This window comes from Xyrauchen texanus, chromosome 17 (assembly GCF_025860055.1).
Source record: "Xyrauchen texanus isolate HMW12.3.18 chromosome 17, RBS_HiC_50CHRs, whole genome shotgun sequence".
NCBI lineage: Eukaryota > Metazoa > Chordata > Actinopteri > Cypriniformes > Catostomidae > Xyrauchen > Xyrauchen texanus.
In genome coordinates this window covers 4324237-4339759 of record NC_068292.1, presented here as the reverse complement: position 1 = coordinate 4339759, position 15523 = coordinate 4324237, and the positions used below count along the sequence as shown (strand labels likewise).

General features: G+C 38.4%; 1 protein-coding gene across 3 annotated transcripts in view; it reads left to right on the top strand.

Annotated features, from left to right (window-relative positions):
- inpp5b (inositol polyphosphate-5-phosphatase B) overlaps positions 1 to 15523 on the top strand; it is a 48184-nt gene that overhangs the window by 12589 nt on the left and 20072 nt on the right. For all 3 annotated transcript variants that reach the window (XM_052147117.1, XM_052147118.1, XM_052147119.1), the window contains 5 exons: positions 1417 to 1563; positions 3551 to 3626; positions 9733 to 9903; positions 14273 to 14374; positions 14772 to 14886. In XM_052147117.1, the coding sequence (XP_052003077.1) occupies positions 1417 to 1563; positions 3551 to 3626; positions 9733 to 9903; positions 14273 to 14374; positions 14772 to 14886 (611 nt within the window). The remainder of the gene's footprint in view (positions 1 to 1416; positions 1564 to 3550; positions 3627 to 9732; positions 9904 to 14272; positions 14375 to 14771; positions 14887 to 15523) is intronic.

Below are 15523 nucleotides of genomic sequence, written 5' to 3'. Positions count from 1 at the left end.
ACGAGAGGGGGACATCTACAGAGAGAGCTTGTAGCAGGTAGTTGAATTTTGGAATACAATTAATTTTAATAACATTAACCTTCCCAATCATAGATAAATGTAATGAAGCCCACCTGCCCACATCACTCAAAAACATTTTTATTAAACGGTCAAAATTAACTAACTAAATCACACAAATTTGCTAGAAATAAAATGCCCAAATACTTAATGCCCTGTTTGGGCCACTGGAAGACACCCGGCTGGAAAGTCGTTACTGGGCAAGTACACTGTCAGAGCCAAAGCTTATGATTTAGACCAATTGACTCTGTATCCTGAGAATTTAGAAAAGGAATTAATTATTCTGTGGAGGCCAGGCATAGATCTAATGGGGTCGGAAACAAATAATAAAATATAATCTGCGTAAAGCAAAAGCTTATGCGCCACACCTCCCACCATCACCCCATGTCATCTTCCCTTCTTATCGTGGCTGCTAATGGTTCCAGGGTAAGACATAACAATAATGGGGAAAGAGGACAACCCTGTTGAGTGCCCCTATCCAGAGTGAGATAATCTGAAATGTATCCATTTGTTTGTGCCGCCACTACCGGGTGTCTATAAAGTAACTTAATCCATCCAATAAAAGTATTCCTGAACCCTTACATTTCCAAAATCTTAAAAAGATAATCCCATTCTACCATATCAAACGCCTTTTCAGAGTGACCAGTGTCTGATCAGTAAATACATAAAAATAAATAAAAACGAATAAACCCCACCTAATCTATATGTATAAGAGATGTCATAAATTAATCTGTTAGCCAACATTTTTTACAATATTTTTTAAGTCCAGCTGGATCAGGGAAATTGGCCAGTAACTCTTGCACTCACATACAACTGGCTGACTGTACATTATCCAGCTTATTACATGGCTACAAACCAAAGAAATAATTAAAAGGACATTAAATATTGATTTGCATTGAAATTATGTAATTATGTGAGAAGAAATAAATCGCTGAACAGCTGAAATCCACCTTCGTTTTGCATCTGAGTTGTGTTGGTGCTTTTTGTAAAAAAATTAAATAAAAAAACATTTACCGTCTGACTCATTATCCAGCCTATGCCAAGACTACTTGCCAAGTAAAGAAATAAATGCACATGAAACATCGAATTGAGTTTAAATTATTTTATCAACTTACTTTTAGAGAACGCACAGTGATCCGAGAAGTAGCAAAGATGACCTGCAATACCCAGATGAGTGTTCTGAAACGTGGATGTGCGGTTGTCACTGAGAAATATCAGACAGCTAGATGGCGCCATTGACCATTCAGAATCGATTATTCCAGAGACCCATGGATTAACAGTATATAATGGTGCTATTTAAATGGATTGGTTTATGCTCATTATGACCTTACGGTATGTACTTGTCTTTTGAACTTTCAGATGTCTGTGAGCAATATCCAAAGGAAGAACCAAAATTTGACTGGCTCACCAAATATCATAAGGTGTCTAAAGGGGCTCGATCCCTAAGGAAGTCTTTACCATCAATTGTTTCAACAACTTCCAGGATGAGTCAGATTAAGAAATCAGGTAAGCTTTGTTTTTTCCTGCATCCCATATAAAAAGATTACAAATCAACATGACTGTTTTACAAACAAGGCTTCAAGGAACCTTTCCAAATTCACATCGGCGTGTCAGATCACATACCCCTCCCCTCTTCGTGCTCCTGTGACATGTCTCTGCTCTATGTTAATTGGTGATATAAAACCAAAAGAGAGTTGGTTTTAATGTGCACCCTCAGTGAAGTGAACTTTATCAGTTTTGCTCATAATCCAAACACTGACAGCCTTACAAAGGAACTGGCCATTTGCTCTTTCAAATTTGCATAAGCTTTCTTTAGTAAACAAACCAGTACAGCCACATGCCAGCACTGTGTCTGTATTATAGTGCATTTTTTCTAAACTTAGTGTAACCTGGAGCTCGTTAGATAATTAGTTTGACTACTAATAGTAGTAGTAAGTCAAAGACTTACTGTTCTACTATTTTAACTTATTATTATTATTCTGAGACCAAATTTCTCAACACTACTCCTCGTACAGCTTTCAAGCTACAGACTCCAAACTCGGGGCATACCTCCAGGCTGTTCTTACTTAAATTCCTAAATCGGATTGGAATTCCCGTAGCAGACTTCCAAAAGTGTTTTGTAGGCCTTGTAAGGCTTAATATAAGACTTAAAATAAGTCTAATATATTGACAGTGTTTTCTTTTTCTCTTTTTTTTCCTGGACTAGAAAATCAAATAATTAAGGCTATAGCAATGCAAATATAAGTCAACAGGTGTGTGGAGAGTTCAAACACACTGAAAACACTGCAAATATTTACTCTGAATCGATTGTTCCCTGTTTGGCACTTCAGGTCTATAAACTTACTTTCAAAAAGAAACCAAAGTCTCGAAACGTACTATAGCAAAGGCTGAGCTCATGAATATTAAAATTAAACGTGATGCTCACCAGTACGCTGTAGTAAACTGATCGGCTAAAGAAGTACATGAACGCTAGTGAAGTCATGACTTCTCATGAATATTAACAAGCATAGGTGACCGGAGTCACCATATCCATATTAATATTTATGAGCCAAGGCTTCACCAATGTAGGACTTGGTGCCGGAGCTACAAGCCCTTTGAGTCGAATAAACTCGAGTTGATCCACGAGTGTCTACAGTCATGATGCAAATTCAGGGAAATGTCTAATGCAACTAGATTAAATGGTAAGAAAAGTACTTTCATTTTTCGTCACTTTAGCTCCAACAGTATTGTCAAACAACAATAATTTCAATGCCCCCATAAGTACCCTTTGACCAAGGACACATAGTTAAATCGTTCAAGCTCAAGGCGTTGTTGGTATACCCCCTAGCCTTAATTTTGAGTTAATAACGCCTATAATAACAAGTCTATATATTTGTAAGAAAAATAAGTTCAAGGGCCTTACATATTTGAGTTATGAGTCCAAAACTTCACATTTCAAGAAACTTTTAATTCAGACTACTTATTTTTTCCAGTAATGATGACATTAGGGTTTACAGTGATGTTCTGAAGCTTTAGCACTCAGAGTTGCCAAACCATTGCTTTGACATTTCCTGTGTTCGTGAAGGAAGCTTGTTTGTTTTGGCCCCTCCCAAATTCCTCATTTCCACACCCTGATGATGTCATCACCAGATGAGATATTCTGGAGGCCTCTTCCCAACTGAGGAGGGATTCTTTCAATGTATTGGCACTTTGACCTGCTCTGGCGTGCTTGTTATCAGAAGAGATAATTTTCCTACTTTTAACAAACTCAATTTTAAAGTGATTGAAATGCTTGTAAACTGAAAGGGTATAGTCACTTTTGAGTAGTCTGGTGCTTTGCACCTCACCATTTCTGAAAAACAGTCACTTTCTGTAATTATGAGATCACATGGGTTTACCAGCAGTGCTTGAGCTGTCTCATTTACAGCATTAATGACTGACTGGAGTCTTAACTGATGTTTATGAAGTGATCTTTGATAAGCACTGTCTCTGAAAACTGTCTCCACCTTTGCAGAGACACCACACGCAACTGACAATAGCAGACCGCACAAAGACAACGAACAGAATAGAGGAGACGGTGGCAATGAAAGGTAGGCCTGAAGTAGTTATTTGGCACTATCACTTTTACCTAGTTTTAGTTTTGTTCCTTTTCTTTTTGCCAAGAGGGCAGCTTAAGTGAAAACAGGCTCATCTAATTATCCTCAACATAAAATGGTCCAAACAACATATTCTTTTCAAGCTAATACAATGTAGGTAGTCTGTAACCTCTTCAACAGCATGTGCATCTATTTGTAGGCTAGTCAATGCTTTGAGTAGACTTTGTGAAATCGGTTTTGGTCCTGGTATCCCATTCACAGGGCATTTGTGACACTTGCATAGAAATATTCATAGTTCTCTATTGGTTCCCAAAATACAGAATCGTGTTAGACACACATGCTTGCACTCTGTTGCTGGTAACACACTATACATTATAAATGGTTTAAGTTAATATTGTCAATTTAAAATAGTATTGTCACTGATTATATTCATTTGTACCATGGGTTTGTTGAATGCTTGATTCTGATTGGTTGACAGACGTTCTAAGGTGAGCAATAAAGCTCAACAGTGACCGCCCGCTTATTCAGTCGTCTAGATTCTAGAAATGTTTTTCTTGTTCCAGGTCTTGGCGGCATAACGCTTTCATATCACTTCGTCAAATTATTTCAGTAATTTCAAAGAGCTGTACAGGATTTGACAACAAAATAACCAACTAAAACAAAGACAGTGGTTAAGTTCATTGGATAAGAATGACAGTGTCTATAATATACAAATGTATTTACATTTTGTTTGAAAAGCACCTAATCAGCCTCCCTAGTGGAAAGCACCCTCTCTCTCTTTTTCGCTCTTACTCACACGCACACAAACACACACGAGCAAAACAAACAGAGCTGACATGTCAGCACACACCTGCACCACAGTGGGGTGGTAAACAGTTGTTTAGCAATGAAAATGCTTTATGCAAAATGGTGACACTCACTGCTGCTGAGAAGTATACTTCAACTTACATTTTAGCAATTTAAAGCAATGTTACTGCTGATGCAAGCTGCATTAAACAGATAAACAGGCTTGGGCTGTATCAAAGCTAGATGCTGAATCTGTGGCGGAAGAAAGTAATTCTACTCAAGAGCGTTTTAGGGATGAAAACCAGAAAACATCTTTAGATAAAACCCTGAACATTATGTTAAGGTGTGGGTATCATGGTATAAGTGGAATAATTGACTCTCTGCTGTGCGTCGTGACCGCATTACCACCTTAAGTTGTGCATTATTTTTCAATAATTCAATGAGCCGGAGTCAATTATTCCTTAAGGCCTTTTCACACCAAACACTGGTTTTCCTGGTTTTCAGAATCAATGGAATCGATTCCATGAGCCGTGTTAGCACACTGAAACAGCAATGTGATAGATTGTGAGCAGACATATAAAGCAACAGCTTACATGCGATTGGCTGGGAATTACCCAGCTAATAGTGCGATGATGTACAGCTGCTAGTCTTCCCGCTAGAACTACTCTGCGCTTCCATATCTCATTATAAACAGCTCATTTTAAAGCATCCTTTGCACTATTTATGATGGAATGAATGGCATTTACAATTTATAGGTCTATTCTAGTATTAATTTGGTCCTAGATGCACATCCCAAAGTGCAACACTTCAGTCGGCATACATTTTAGGGAACTTTTATCTACATTGACATTTTATCTACATTGACATTTTATCTACATTGCCTGTTACCACCCGTCAGTTGATCTTGTTATAAAGAGGTTTATATTAGTATGCAGTTGTCCACTACCTTTTGTACACGAAATAAATGTGTCCAAATATACACTCGATTTGTTAAAAAAATCCATGTTTTTGTGCTGGTTTATTTCAAATAATATTACAACATTTTTCATAATGTGTATTTGAATTTTTTTATTTCATCGTATAATTTTAATGTACAAATTTTGTAAAAACATTGAAAAACAAATTTGTTTTCATTTCATCACAAATTTGCCATTTTATTGGATTATTAGTTTGATCCAAAGTAAAATACTGGCAGATTAAAGTATAGGTCTGGAAAGCAGCTGTATGATGTGTTGAAGGGGTTTGTGCAATTGCGTCACACAGATTTAAACAAACAGAGCACATTTTAGCATTTCAAAAGATTCAGAATAAGATTGATGACAGAGGTGGGTAGAGTAGCCAAAAACTGTACTCAAGTAAAAGTACAATTTAAAAAAATAATTACTCAATTAAAAGTTCTAACAAAAATAATTACTTGAGTAAGAGTAAAAAGTATCCAATTAAAAGGGTACTCAAGTAGTGAGTAACTCTTTACTTTGACAAATGACATAACAGACGTTTACTCCCATGTATTCCATTACATAATACACATTTAACATGTATTACAGAATTATTATTTGTATAAATTTACATTCTGTCATCATTCACCATCATGTCGTTCCAAACCCGTATGACTTTCTTTCTTCCATGCAACACAAAACTGAGATATTAGACAGAATGTTTGCCTGAGTCACTATTTATTTTAAGTGAATGTGTATATATATAACATTCACTTAAAATAAATAGTGACTCAGGCAAACATTCTGTCTAATATCTCCGTATATATAGTCCCTAACATTCTGTCTAGCATATTTTGTGTTCCACATAATGCAAAGTGTCACACTGGTTTTGAACAACATGAGGGTAGAGAAATTATGACAGAATATTAACTTATGGCTGAGCTATCACTTTAAAGAGATAGTTTACCGAAAAATGAAAATTCTCTCATAATTTACTCATGCCATCCCAGATGTGTATGACTTCTTTCTTCTGCAGAACACAAATTCAGATTTTTTGTAGAATATTTTAGCTCTGTAGGCCAAACTTTTGATGGTCCAAAAAGCACAATAAGGCAGCAAAAAAGTAATCCATAAGACTCCAGTGGTTAAATCCATGTCTTCAGAAGTGAAATGATAGGTGTGTGTGAGAAACAGATCAACATTGTTCATTTTTTTGCTAGACAGCAGGGGGAGATATGTAGAGAAGAATGTGAATCACCAAAAACACAAGAAGAATGTGAAAGTGATCTGTTTCTCTGTTTCTCATCCACACCTATCACATCACTTCTGAAGATACTGATTTAACCACTAGAGTCTTCTGGATTACTTTTTTGGTGACTTATGTTTGTTTATTTAGCTTCAAAATGTTGCCACACATTCACTTGCATTGTATGGACCTACAGAGCTGAGAAATTCTTCTAAAAATCTCCATTCTAGTTTAGCAGATGAAAGAAACTCATACACATCTGGGGTGGCAAGAGGGTGAGTAAATAATGAGAATTGTAATTTTTGGGTGAACTATCCCTTTAAGGGCTCTTGTCAGATCTGGATGAATTTGTCAATAAGAAGAGAGGTTTGGAAACATTTCTAGTAATTATTACAGTGAAAACTTGAAGATGTCCCACAAGGACATTATATATAATGCTGAAACGTAAAACAAAGAAAGATCATGCTTTATTAATGCATTCTTTCGCTATTTAATAGCTTTTAAAGTCCTGTGTGGATTCTTATTTCAGTGTAGTTACAGTTTTCAGTCTCATAAGTATTTAGATCATTAGTTCTGAACAGCAGTACCACCGCTTTCTAAATGCAGAGTACACAACCTATGTAGGGCACCAACTCTGGTCGTGGAACACTCACTGTGTCTGAAACTATCCCCTATCCACCATATAGTGCACTATTTCGAGTGTCCGCTATTTTGTTGGAGTGTCTGAATTCTGAGTGAGCCACTCGTTCCCTACTTTTGTTCACTCATTCTTACCCACAATGCACTCAATGCATTTCAAGTGTACATTTGATGTACACCCAACAATGGTTAATTTCCCACAATCCACAACTGGGAAGACGTATGAGCTGGGAGTTTACTGCTTCATTCACTCCTGCAAAGGTTTTTGGAATCGATTCATAGCCAAAGTTTTGACCACCGACTTTAAACGCTGAATGACCTCCTGTGGAAATCCTGAGTAGTTAATTTGCATTAATGCCAATGGGTTCTCTTAACATGTAAATTATATTGCAACATCACTGCATTGCATCTTGCACCTTTAAAGAACTCTCTGACCATACCTCCATAATCTTTATGATTATCATTATTTTCCACCCTCATTCAGTCAAAAATGCCCTGTTTTGGTGCTGCCTCTCCTTTAAGACTTGACAGTAAATGCCCACTGTTCTGATTTGCTTTCTACTCTTTCCTTTTGTCATCTCACTGCTCACAGCTCCTGGGCGGGGCTACAAAAGTGATAAAGTAAAGTATGCATTGATGTGTTGTTGTGGAGGTGGTCAGAGGCAAATGTCTACCGCAGTGTGACATCACAATGTGGAGGAATTAGAGAACTAATCATTTTAGCAGCTTGATTTCAACACATGCTCCTTTTGCAGTGAGGAGGAAGTTTTGAGTTCTGAAACTTACAGTATGTTTTTATATTGCAATGAGGCTGTTAAAAGATCAAGGACAATTTTGTTCCTCATGTCATGACCCCTTTAAATCTGCATATTGTTTGAAGGAGAGCACTGGGCAAAATTCGGAATAACTTGATTTTTCAATGAAATGGTTAAAATCCAATTTTATTCTTTTAATCCAATTTAATGGAAGAAAAAAAAAATATTTCAGAATATCATGAGTATGATTATCAGAATAGATGTTAGTATAGGCCTATACTGTTTCCTTTTAGTAATTTTGAAAAAAAGAGAGCTTTACCGTAATTTCTGGACTATAAGCCGCAACTTTTTTCCCACGCTTTGAACCTCGCGGCTTATACAATGACGCGGCTAATATATGGATTTTTCCCGCTTTCAAATTTTATAAAAAAAAAAAAAAAAGAAAAACATTCTGTGACGTGCTCAGTTTTTTGCCGGCGTGAAGCTTTCATTAGACCAATGAAATTGCCAAACGGGTTAAGGTCAAAACAACTTTTTTTGTTTACTGTTTAGATTAAATCGAGCGCGCTCAAACTTCCCATCATTCTGATTACGGTAGTACCGGTAATTTTGTCACCCTCACCATGACAAAGACATGGAGAAACGCATATGATGCTGCTTTCAAGTTGAAGGCGATTGATCTGGCTGTTGGAGAAGGAAATAGAGCTGCTGCACGGGAGCTTGGTCTTAATGAGTCGATGATAAGACGTTGGAAACAGCAGCGTGAGGAATTGACTCTAAACTAAAGCTGAGGCTATTCTGAGGCTATTCAACTCCGACACCGAAGGAGATGACTTCAGTGGTTTCAGTGCACAGGACGAGGAAGATAGTGACCAATTACTTTCTTGGTAGGCTACTGTTTACCGCAAATGTTTTATTACAAGCCGTGTGTGGCAGCGGGGGCGTGGTCAAGCGCCCGTCCAGGAGAGAAAAGCTGTAAGGGCGCTTACACCTGCGCTAAATTATGTCTGACACCGGTGTCTAATTTCAAGTGCCCTGCTTCACGTGTCCTTCTTGGGAAAACTGTCACGTGGGCACCAGTGTGACAGTTTTCAGCAGGGCACTTGACGTTCCAGGTAAGGCTTTTAATGGCCACAGCAATGTTTACAATCAATTTTATAAAGTTTCTCAATTCTTCTATGCGCCAACACAACGCTCTGTGGCTGCTGCCTTTTTATGCCGCTCTCTCCATGCTTACTGAAATTAGACACCGGTGTTAGACATAATTTAGCTCAGGTTTAAGCGCCCTTACCGCTTTTCTCTCCCGGACGGGCGCTTGACTACGCCCCCGCTGCCACACCGTGTTTCGTTAAAGCCTATTTATTTTTGTTACAAGCCGTGTTTCGTTAAAGCCTGAGTAAAGTTCATTTGTTTCAATAATATTGTTGGCTTATTTATGTTCAAAATAATATTTTATTTAAAAATCAGTGGGTGCGGCTTATATTCAGGTGCGCTCAGTAGTCCGGAAATTACGGTACTGTAGTTTCTTCATGAAGAAATGTATTGAAGTCAAACATGTTTTTTCTATACAAGCAGTGAGCAATCTTTGCTCTGTACAATTATAATTGTACTACTCATCACTGCTCTTAATGGAAATTTGAATCTGTTGTCTTTCTAACAGAAAGTGAGATTAAAGTCAGATTTAGTTTTGTCAGTCTTTGTTTGATTATAAAGCATTGCACCTGGTTTTGTTTCAGTCAGGAGCGAGTGCGGGGCGAGATGAGAGATGACCTGATCCGATCATCGCAGCCCATCCTGTCAAACAAATCTCAGATGCTCGGGATGCCTCAGTTCGGTTTGCGTGATAACCTCATCAGATGTGAGCTTCTCAAGAATGAGGACTCCTACACTTACATCCAGAACTACAGGTGTGCCACCTGCTCAGCATCACATGTGACATGCCTGATGGTTATACGTGTCTTTTAAACTGTTTTAACTGCTGACAACTTCGCATTTTTTGCACTGATTTGAAGGAACAGTCTGCATAATTCTGCAGAATGGATTTAAATGGATATGATACAATTTCTTAAACCGAGCTTAAGGACACTACATTCTTATTGAAAGCTGAAAGCATTATCAAATTTGTCCAAATGTTGAAAAAATCCTCCATGTGCATCAGTGACATCTTTGCAGATCCTTGGCATTGTAGCTGTCAGTTTATCCAGATACTCAGGTGACATTTCACCTCACGCTTCCTGTTGCATTTGACATAGATGTGGCTGTCTTGTCGGGCACTTCTCATGCACCTTACAGTCTAGGTGATCCCACAAAAGCTCAATGGGTTTAAGATCCATAATACTCTTTTCCAATTATCTGTTGTCCAATGTCTGTGTTTCTTTGCCCACTATTTTCTGTTACAAAAGTGACTTTTTCTTTGCAATTCTTCCCGTAAGGCCTGCACCCTTGAGTCTTCTCTTTACTGTTGTACATGAAACTGGTGTTGAGCGGGTAATTTCAAGCATTGTATAGCCTTCATTCCTCAAAGCAATGATTGACTGATGAATTTCTGGAGAAAGCTAGAATTTCTTTTTTATCCCCTTTTTCTCCCAATTTGAAATGCCCAATTCTTAGTAGGTCCTCGTGGTGGCATGGTCCCTCACCTCAATCTGGGTGGTGGAGGACAAGTCTCAAGTTGCCTCCGCTTCTTATACTGTCAATCCACGCATCTTATCATGTTGTTCGTTGTGCATGACAACGCAGAGACTCCGCATATGGAGGCTCATGCTACTCTCTGCGATCCATGCACAAATTACCATGCTCCCCATTGAGAGTAAGAACCACTAATCGTGACCACGAGGAGGTTACCCCATGTGACTCTACCCTCCCTAGCAACCGGGCCAATTTGGTTGCTTAGGAACCCTGGCTGGAGTCACTCAGCACACAATGGATTCGAACTTGCGACTCCAGAGGTGGTAGTCAGCGTCAATACTCACTGAGATACCCAGGCCCCCCTTTTTTACAATGTTTTACCTAATATTGACCTTAAAGCCCAAAGTATACACTCACCTAAAGGATTATTAGAAACACCATACTAATACTGTGTTTGACCCCCTTTCGCCTTCAGAACTGCCTTAATTCTACATGGCATTGATTCAACAAGGTGCTGAAAGCATTCTTTAGAAATGTTGGCCCATATTGATAGGATAGCATCTTGCAGTTGATGGAGATTTGTGGGATGCACATCCAGGGCACGAAACTCCCGTTCCATCACATCCCAAAGATGCTCTATTGGGTTGAGATCTGGTGACTGTGGGGGCCATTTTAGTACAGTGAACTCATTGTCATGTTCAAGAAACCAGTTTGAAATGATTCAAGCTTTGTGACATGGTGCATTATCCTGCTGGAAGTAGCATCAGAGGATGGGTACATGGTGGCCATAAAGGGATGGACATGGTCTGAAACAATGCTCAGGTAGGCCGTGGCATTTAAACGATGCCCAATTGGCACTAAGGGGCCTAAAGTGTGCCAAGAAAACATCCCCCACACCATTACACCACCACCACCAGCCTGCACAGTGGGAACAAGGCATGATGGATCCATGTTCTCATTCTGTTTATGCCAAATTCTGACTCTACCATCTGAATGTCTCAACAGAAATCGAGATTCATCAGACCAGGCAAAATTTTTCCAGTCTTCAACTGTCCAATTTTGGTGAGCTCTTGCAAATTGTAGCCTCTTTTTCCTATTTGTAGTGGAGATGAGTGGTACCCGGTGGGGTCTTCTGCTGTTGTAGCCCATCCGCCTCAAGGTTGTGCGTGTTGTGTCTTCACAAATGCTTTGCTGCATACCTCGGTTGTAATGACTGGTTATTTCAGGCAAAGTTGCTCTTCTATCAGCTTGAATCAGTCGGCCCATTCTCCTCTGACCTCTAGCATCAACAAGGCATTTTCGCCCACAGGACTGCTGCATACTGGATGTTTTTCCCTTTTCACACCATTCTTTGTAAACCCTAGAAATGGTTGTGCGTGAAAATCCCAGTAACTGAGCAGATTGTGAAATACTCAGACCGGCCCGTCTGGCACCAACAACCATGCCACGCTCAAAATTGCTTAAATCACCTTTCTTTCCCATTCAGTTTGGAGTTCAGGAGATTGTCTTGACCAGGACCACACCCCTAAATGCATTGAAGCAACTGCCATGTGATTGGTTGATTAGATAATTGCATTAATGAGAAATTGAACAGGTGTTCCTAATAATCCTTTAGGTGAGTGTACTTCGCCTGTCTGCATTCCACGACGGTCCGTGCACAGTACGTGTGATGCAGTTTTCGTCATCAGGAGTGTCCACGCACAGTGTCTGCATGGACTGTGCACAGACAAACGTGCCTATGCAAGGTTGACTGTTGAGATGGAAGAGTCCACTAGGTGGCAATATGCACAGTTGGGCTGTACTGTCAAGCAGTATTTGAAGAACGTAGTCTTCTCCATCGTTTTGTTGTTGTTGTTCTTGCTTCCTCTAATGTCATATCCTCTGTTTTTCTTCTAATTTATCCTTCAGAGTGAATGTCCTGGAATTGACATTACTCAGCATGTAAAAAAAGCAATTGTACTGCGCATGCGTTGAACTGTCCATTCGCGCTCATCCACGTAAGGTATACTTTCAAAGCTGTGCGCACACAACTGTCTGTGAGACGGAATGCACAAAGTGAAGTACACCTGGGCCTTAAGACATGCCAGTCTATTGCGTACTGTTGCAACTCAAAAACAAACACAAACACAAAGACAATGTTAAGCTTCATTTAACAAACCAAATAGCTGAAAAGGGGCCTGGGTAGCTCAGTGGAAAAATATGCTGGCTACCACCCCTGGAGTTCGCAAGTTCGAATCTAAGGGCATGCTGAGTGACTCCAGCCAGGTCTCCTAAGCAACCAAATTGGCCTGTTGGGTAGAGAGGGTAGACGCCACCATGAGGACTTAGAGCAAATTGGGAATTGGACATTCCAAATTGGGGGAAATGGGGAGGAAAAAACAAATAAACAAACCAAATAGCTTTGTTTGATATAATGGGAAGTGATTTTCTAGTACCAAATGATCAGTTTAGCATGATTCCTCAAGGATAAGGTGTTGGAGTGATGGCTGCTGTCTAGATTTGATCAAAAATGACTTTTTCAAATAGTGATGGTGCTGATTTTTACATCAGTAATGTCCAGACTATACTTTGTGATCATTTGAATGCCACTTTGGTGAATTAAAGTAACATTTTCCTTCCGAAACAGCAAAACCTGTACATTATTCCAAAATTTAGGCCGCAAGTGTATATACATGATGAGGTAAAACCTCTCTTTGAAATCAGCAAACTTTAACTTCTGAGACATCAGTATGGAATGTAATAAAGCTCCTCAATTCCTTGAGTAAGATTGGAATCGCAATATGGTCTTGCATGGTTGCTAAACCTTGAAAGCTTAAAAATAGTCTGCATTTAGTGATTCAGGCAGTGCTTCAGTCAGAATTATTAGAGCAAGTGGAACCCTCTAGCGGTGTGTATGGCATTAGTCATTACACCATGATAGAACTTAAAAGGGTGTTTTATTAAAAATGTCTTTAATAGTGCTTACAGTAATTCAGACCTCCATTTTCGTTTTCTAAAAGAAAAGAAACAATATTGCATAGCCTGAATGAAAACATGAATGAAACATGATTTTTTTTTTTTTTTGCAAAATGATCCATTTTTTGAAAACAAACCCAGAGATTTGGTCTTCGGTCTAGTCTTACAATGCAGAAATAGTTTATAAACACCACGTTAAAAGCGGAACAATGAGACAGATGTTAAACAGGGACGATACTGTTACTGAAACACGCTTATTAATAGGCTTCGGCTGTAACTCATACACTTCTTTGCGGAAGTGTCTGAAGTGAAGCAATTTTCAGTTCAGTGTTTTTTTCTTAGAAGTTGACAGTCACACCACTTGTTGAGTGAACAATAACAGTACAAGTATTGACATTTGTGTAAACACTGCCCCCTTTTGGATGAATACCTGTACTGCAGCTGCACAGACATGAAGAACATTCAAAGACACAAGAACAAACAGATGTTTACTTACAGAGTTTCCATCTGTAATCATGTGTGTGATAATTTAATGGGGGCTTTAATAAATCCAGTATTAGTCATATTTAAACATAACATTTAAAATGTGCTGATTTACTTGTTTCTTAATTTGGCAGCTTCTCTCTTGGCTTGTGTTCTGTGGTCATGTGGGTGAGTTGAATACCTCTCTCTGTTGTCATTGTGTGTTGACAGCTTTTTCATGGGCACCTACAATGTGAATGGCCAGAATCCAAAGGAAAGTCTCAGTCCGTGGCTGAGATTCACGCCAAAGCCTCCGGATTTTTACCTAGTGGGGTAAGACTGAAAATTAATGTCATTTTCCTATCATTTAAAAATAATAGTTCACCCAAAAATGAAAATTCAGTCTTCATTTATTCGTCATCCTCATGTGCTTCCAAGCCTGTGTGAGTCTCTTACCTCTGTGGAACACAAAAGAAGGTATTTTAACGAAACCTCATGCTGCTCTTTTCCATACAATTAAAGTGAATTGGGACTGAGGTTGTAAAGCTCCAAAAGCAAAAAAAAATACCATAAAGAAATTCAGACGTGTTTGGAACAGCATATAGGTGAGCAAATGGCTCATATTTGGGCAAGCTGTTGCTTTAAGGTCAAAAATGACACTTTGCTCAATAATAGAGAAAACAGACTTTAAATAGGAATAGAGATAATTAAATAAATGTTCTTTGTATAGCTTCCAGGAGCTGGACCTCAGTAAGGAGGCTTTTCTCTTCAATGATACTCCTAAAGAGCCGGAGTGGATGTTGGCAGTCTACCAGGGTCTCCATCCAGATGCCAAGTACGCTTTTGTAAGGACTTCCTCTGGCCTCTCACCCATGAGCTTCTGTTTGTGCTAAAGCCCATAATCCAGATCTATAACAGTCTTTTACATATCGAAAAGGTTTTATTAAAATTGGCTGCTGATAAAAACAGCATTTCATTAACTTTGTTCATTAATAAATAAATCAATCTTGTGATTTCTTTTGAATGTGATTTTTTCCTTTTCCCTTTTTTTCCTTTTACTCTTTATATACTGTATTTATATTTCTTTAAATGGGTGTTTTTTCAACTTCTGGCATTTTTATCACTGTGAACTTCTAGAAAGTAAAGTCTTGAGAAAATGTTATTATTATTAATTTATTTAATTTGTCTACTTATGTACTATTTTACACTTGATTGATTTGAAAAGAAGCCCGATTAAATATTATGTTCACAAGTGATATTTTCACAAGCATGGATCTTTGCTACCATGATTAGATGTAACATGATTTCTATTAAACAAACTATGGCATTTTGTAATTATAAACAGTAGATCTACTCTAAACACATGTAAAAACAATAAATACAAAATATAAATATTATAAGTTGTAATAAAAATTCATGATATTCCCTCACTCCCCTAATGTAGCCTATGCCAAATTTAATATAGCTGATGTAGTGATATGA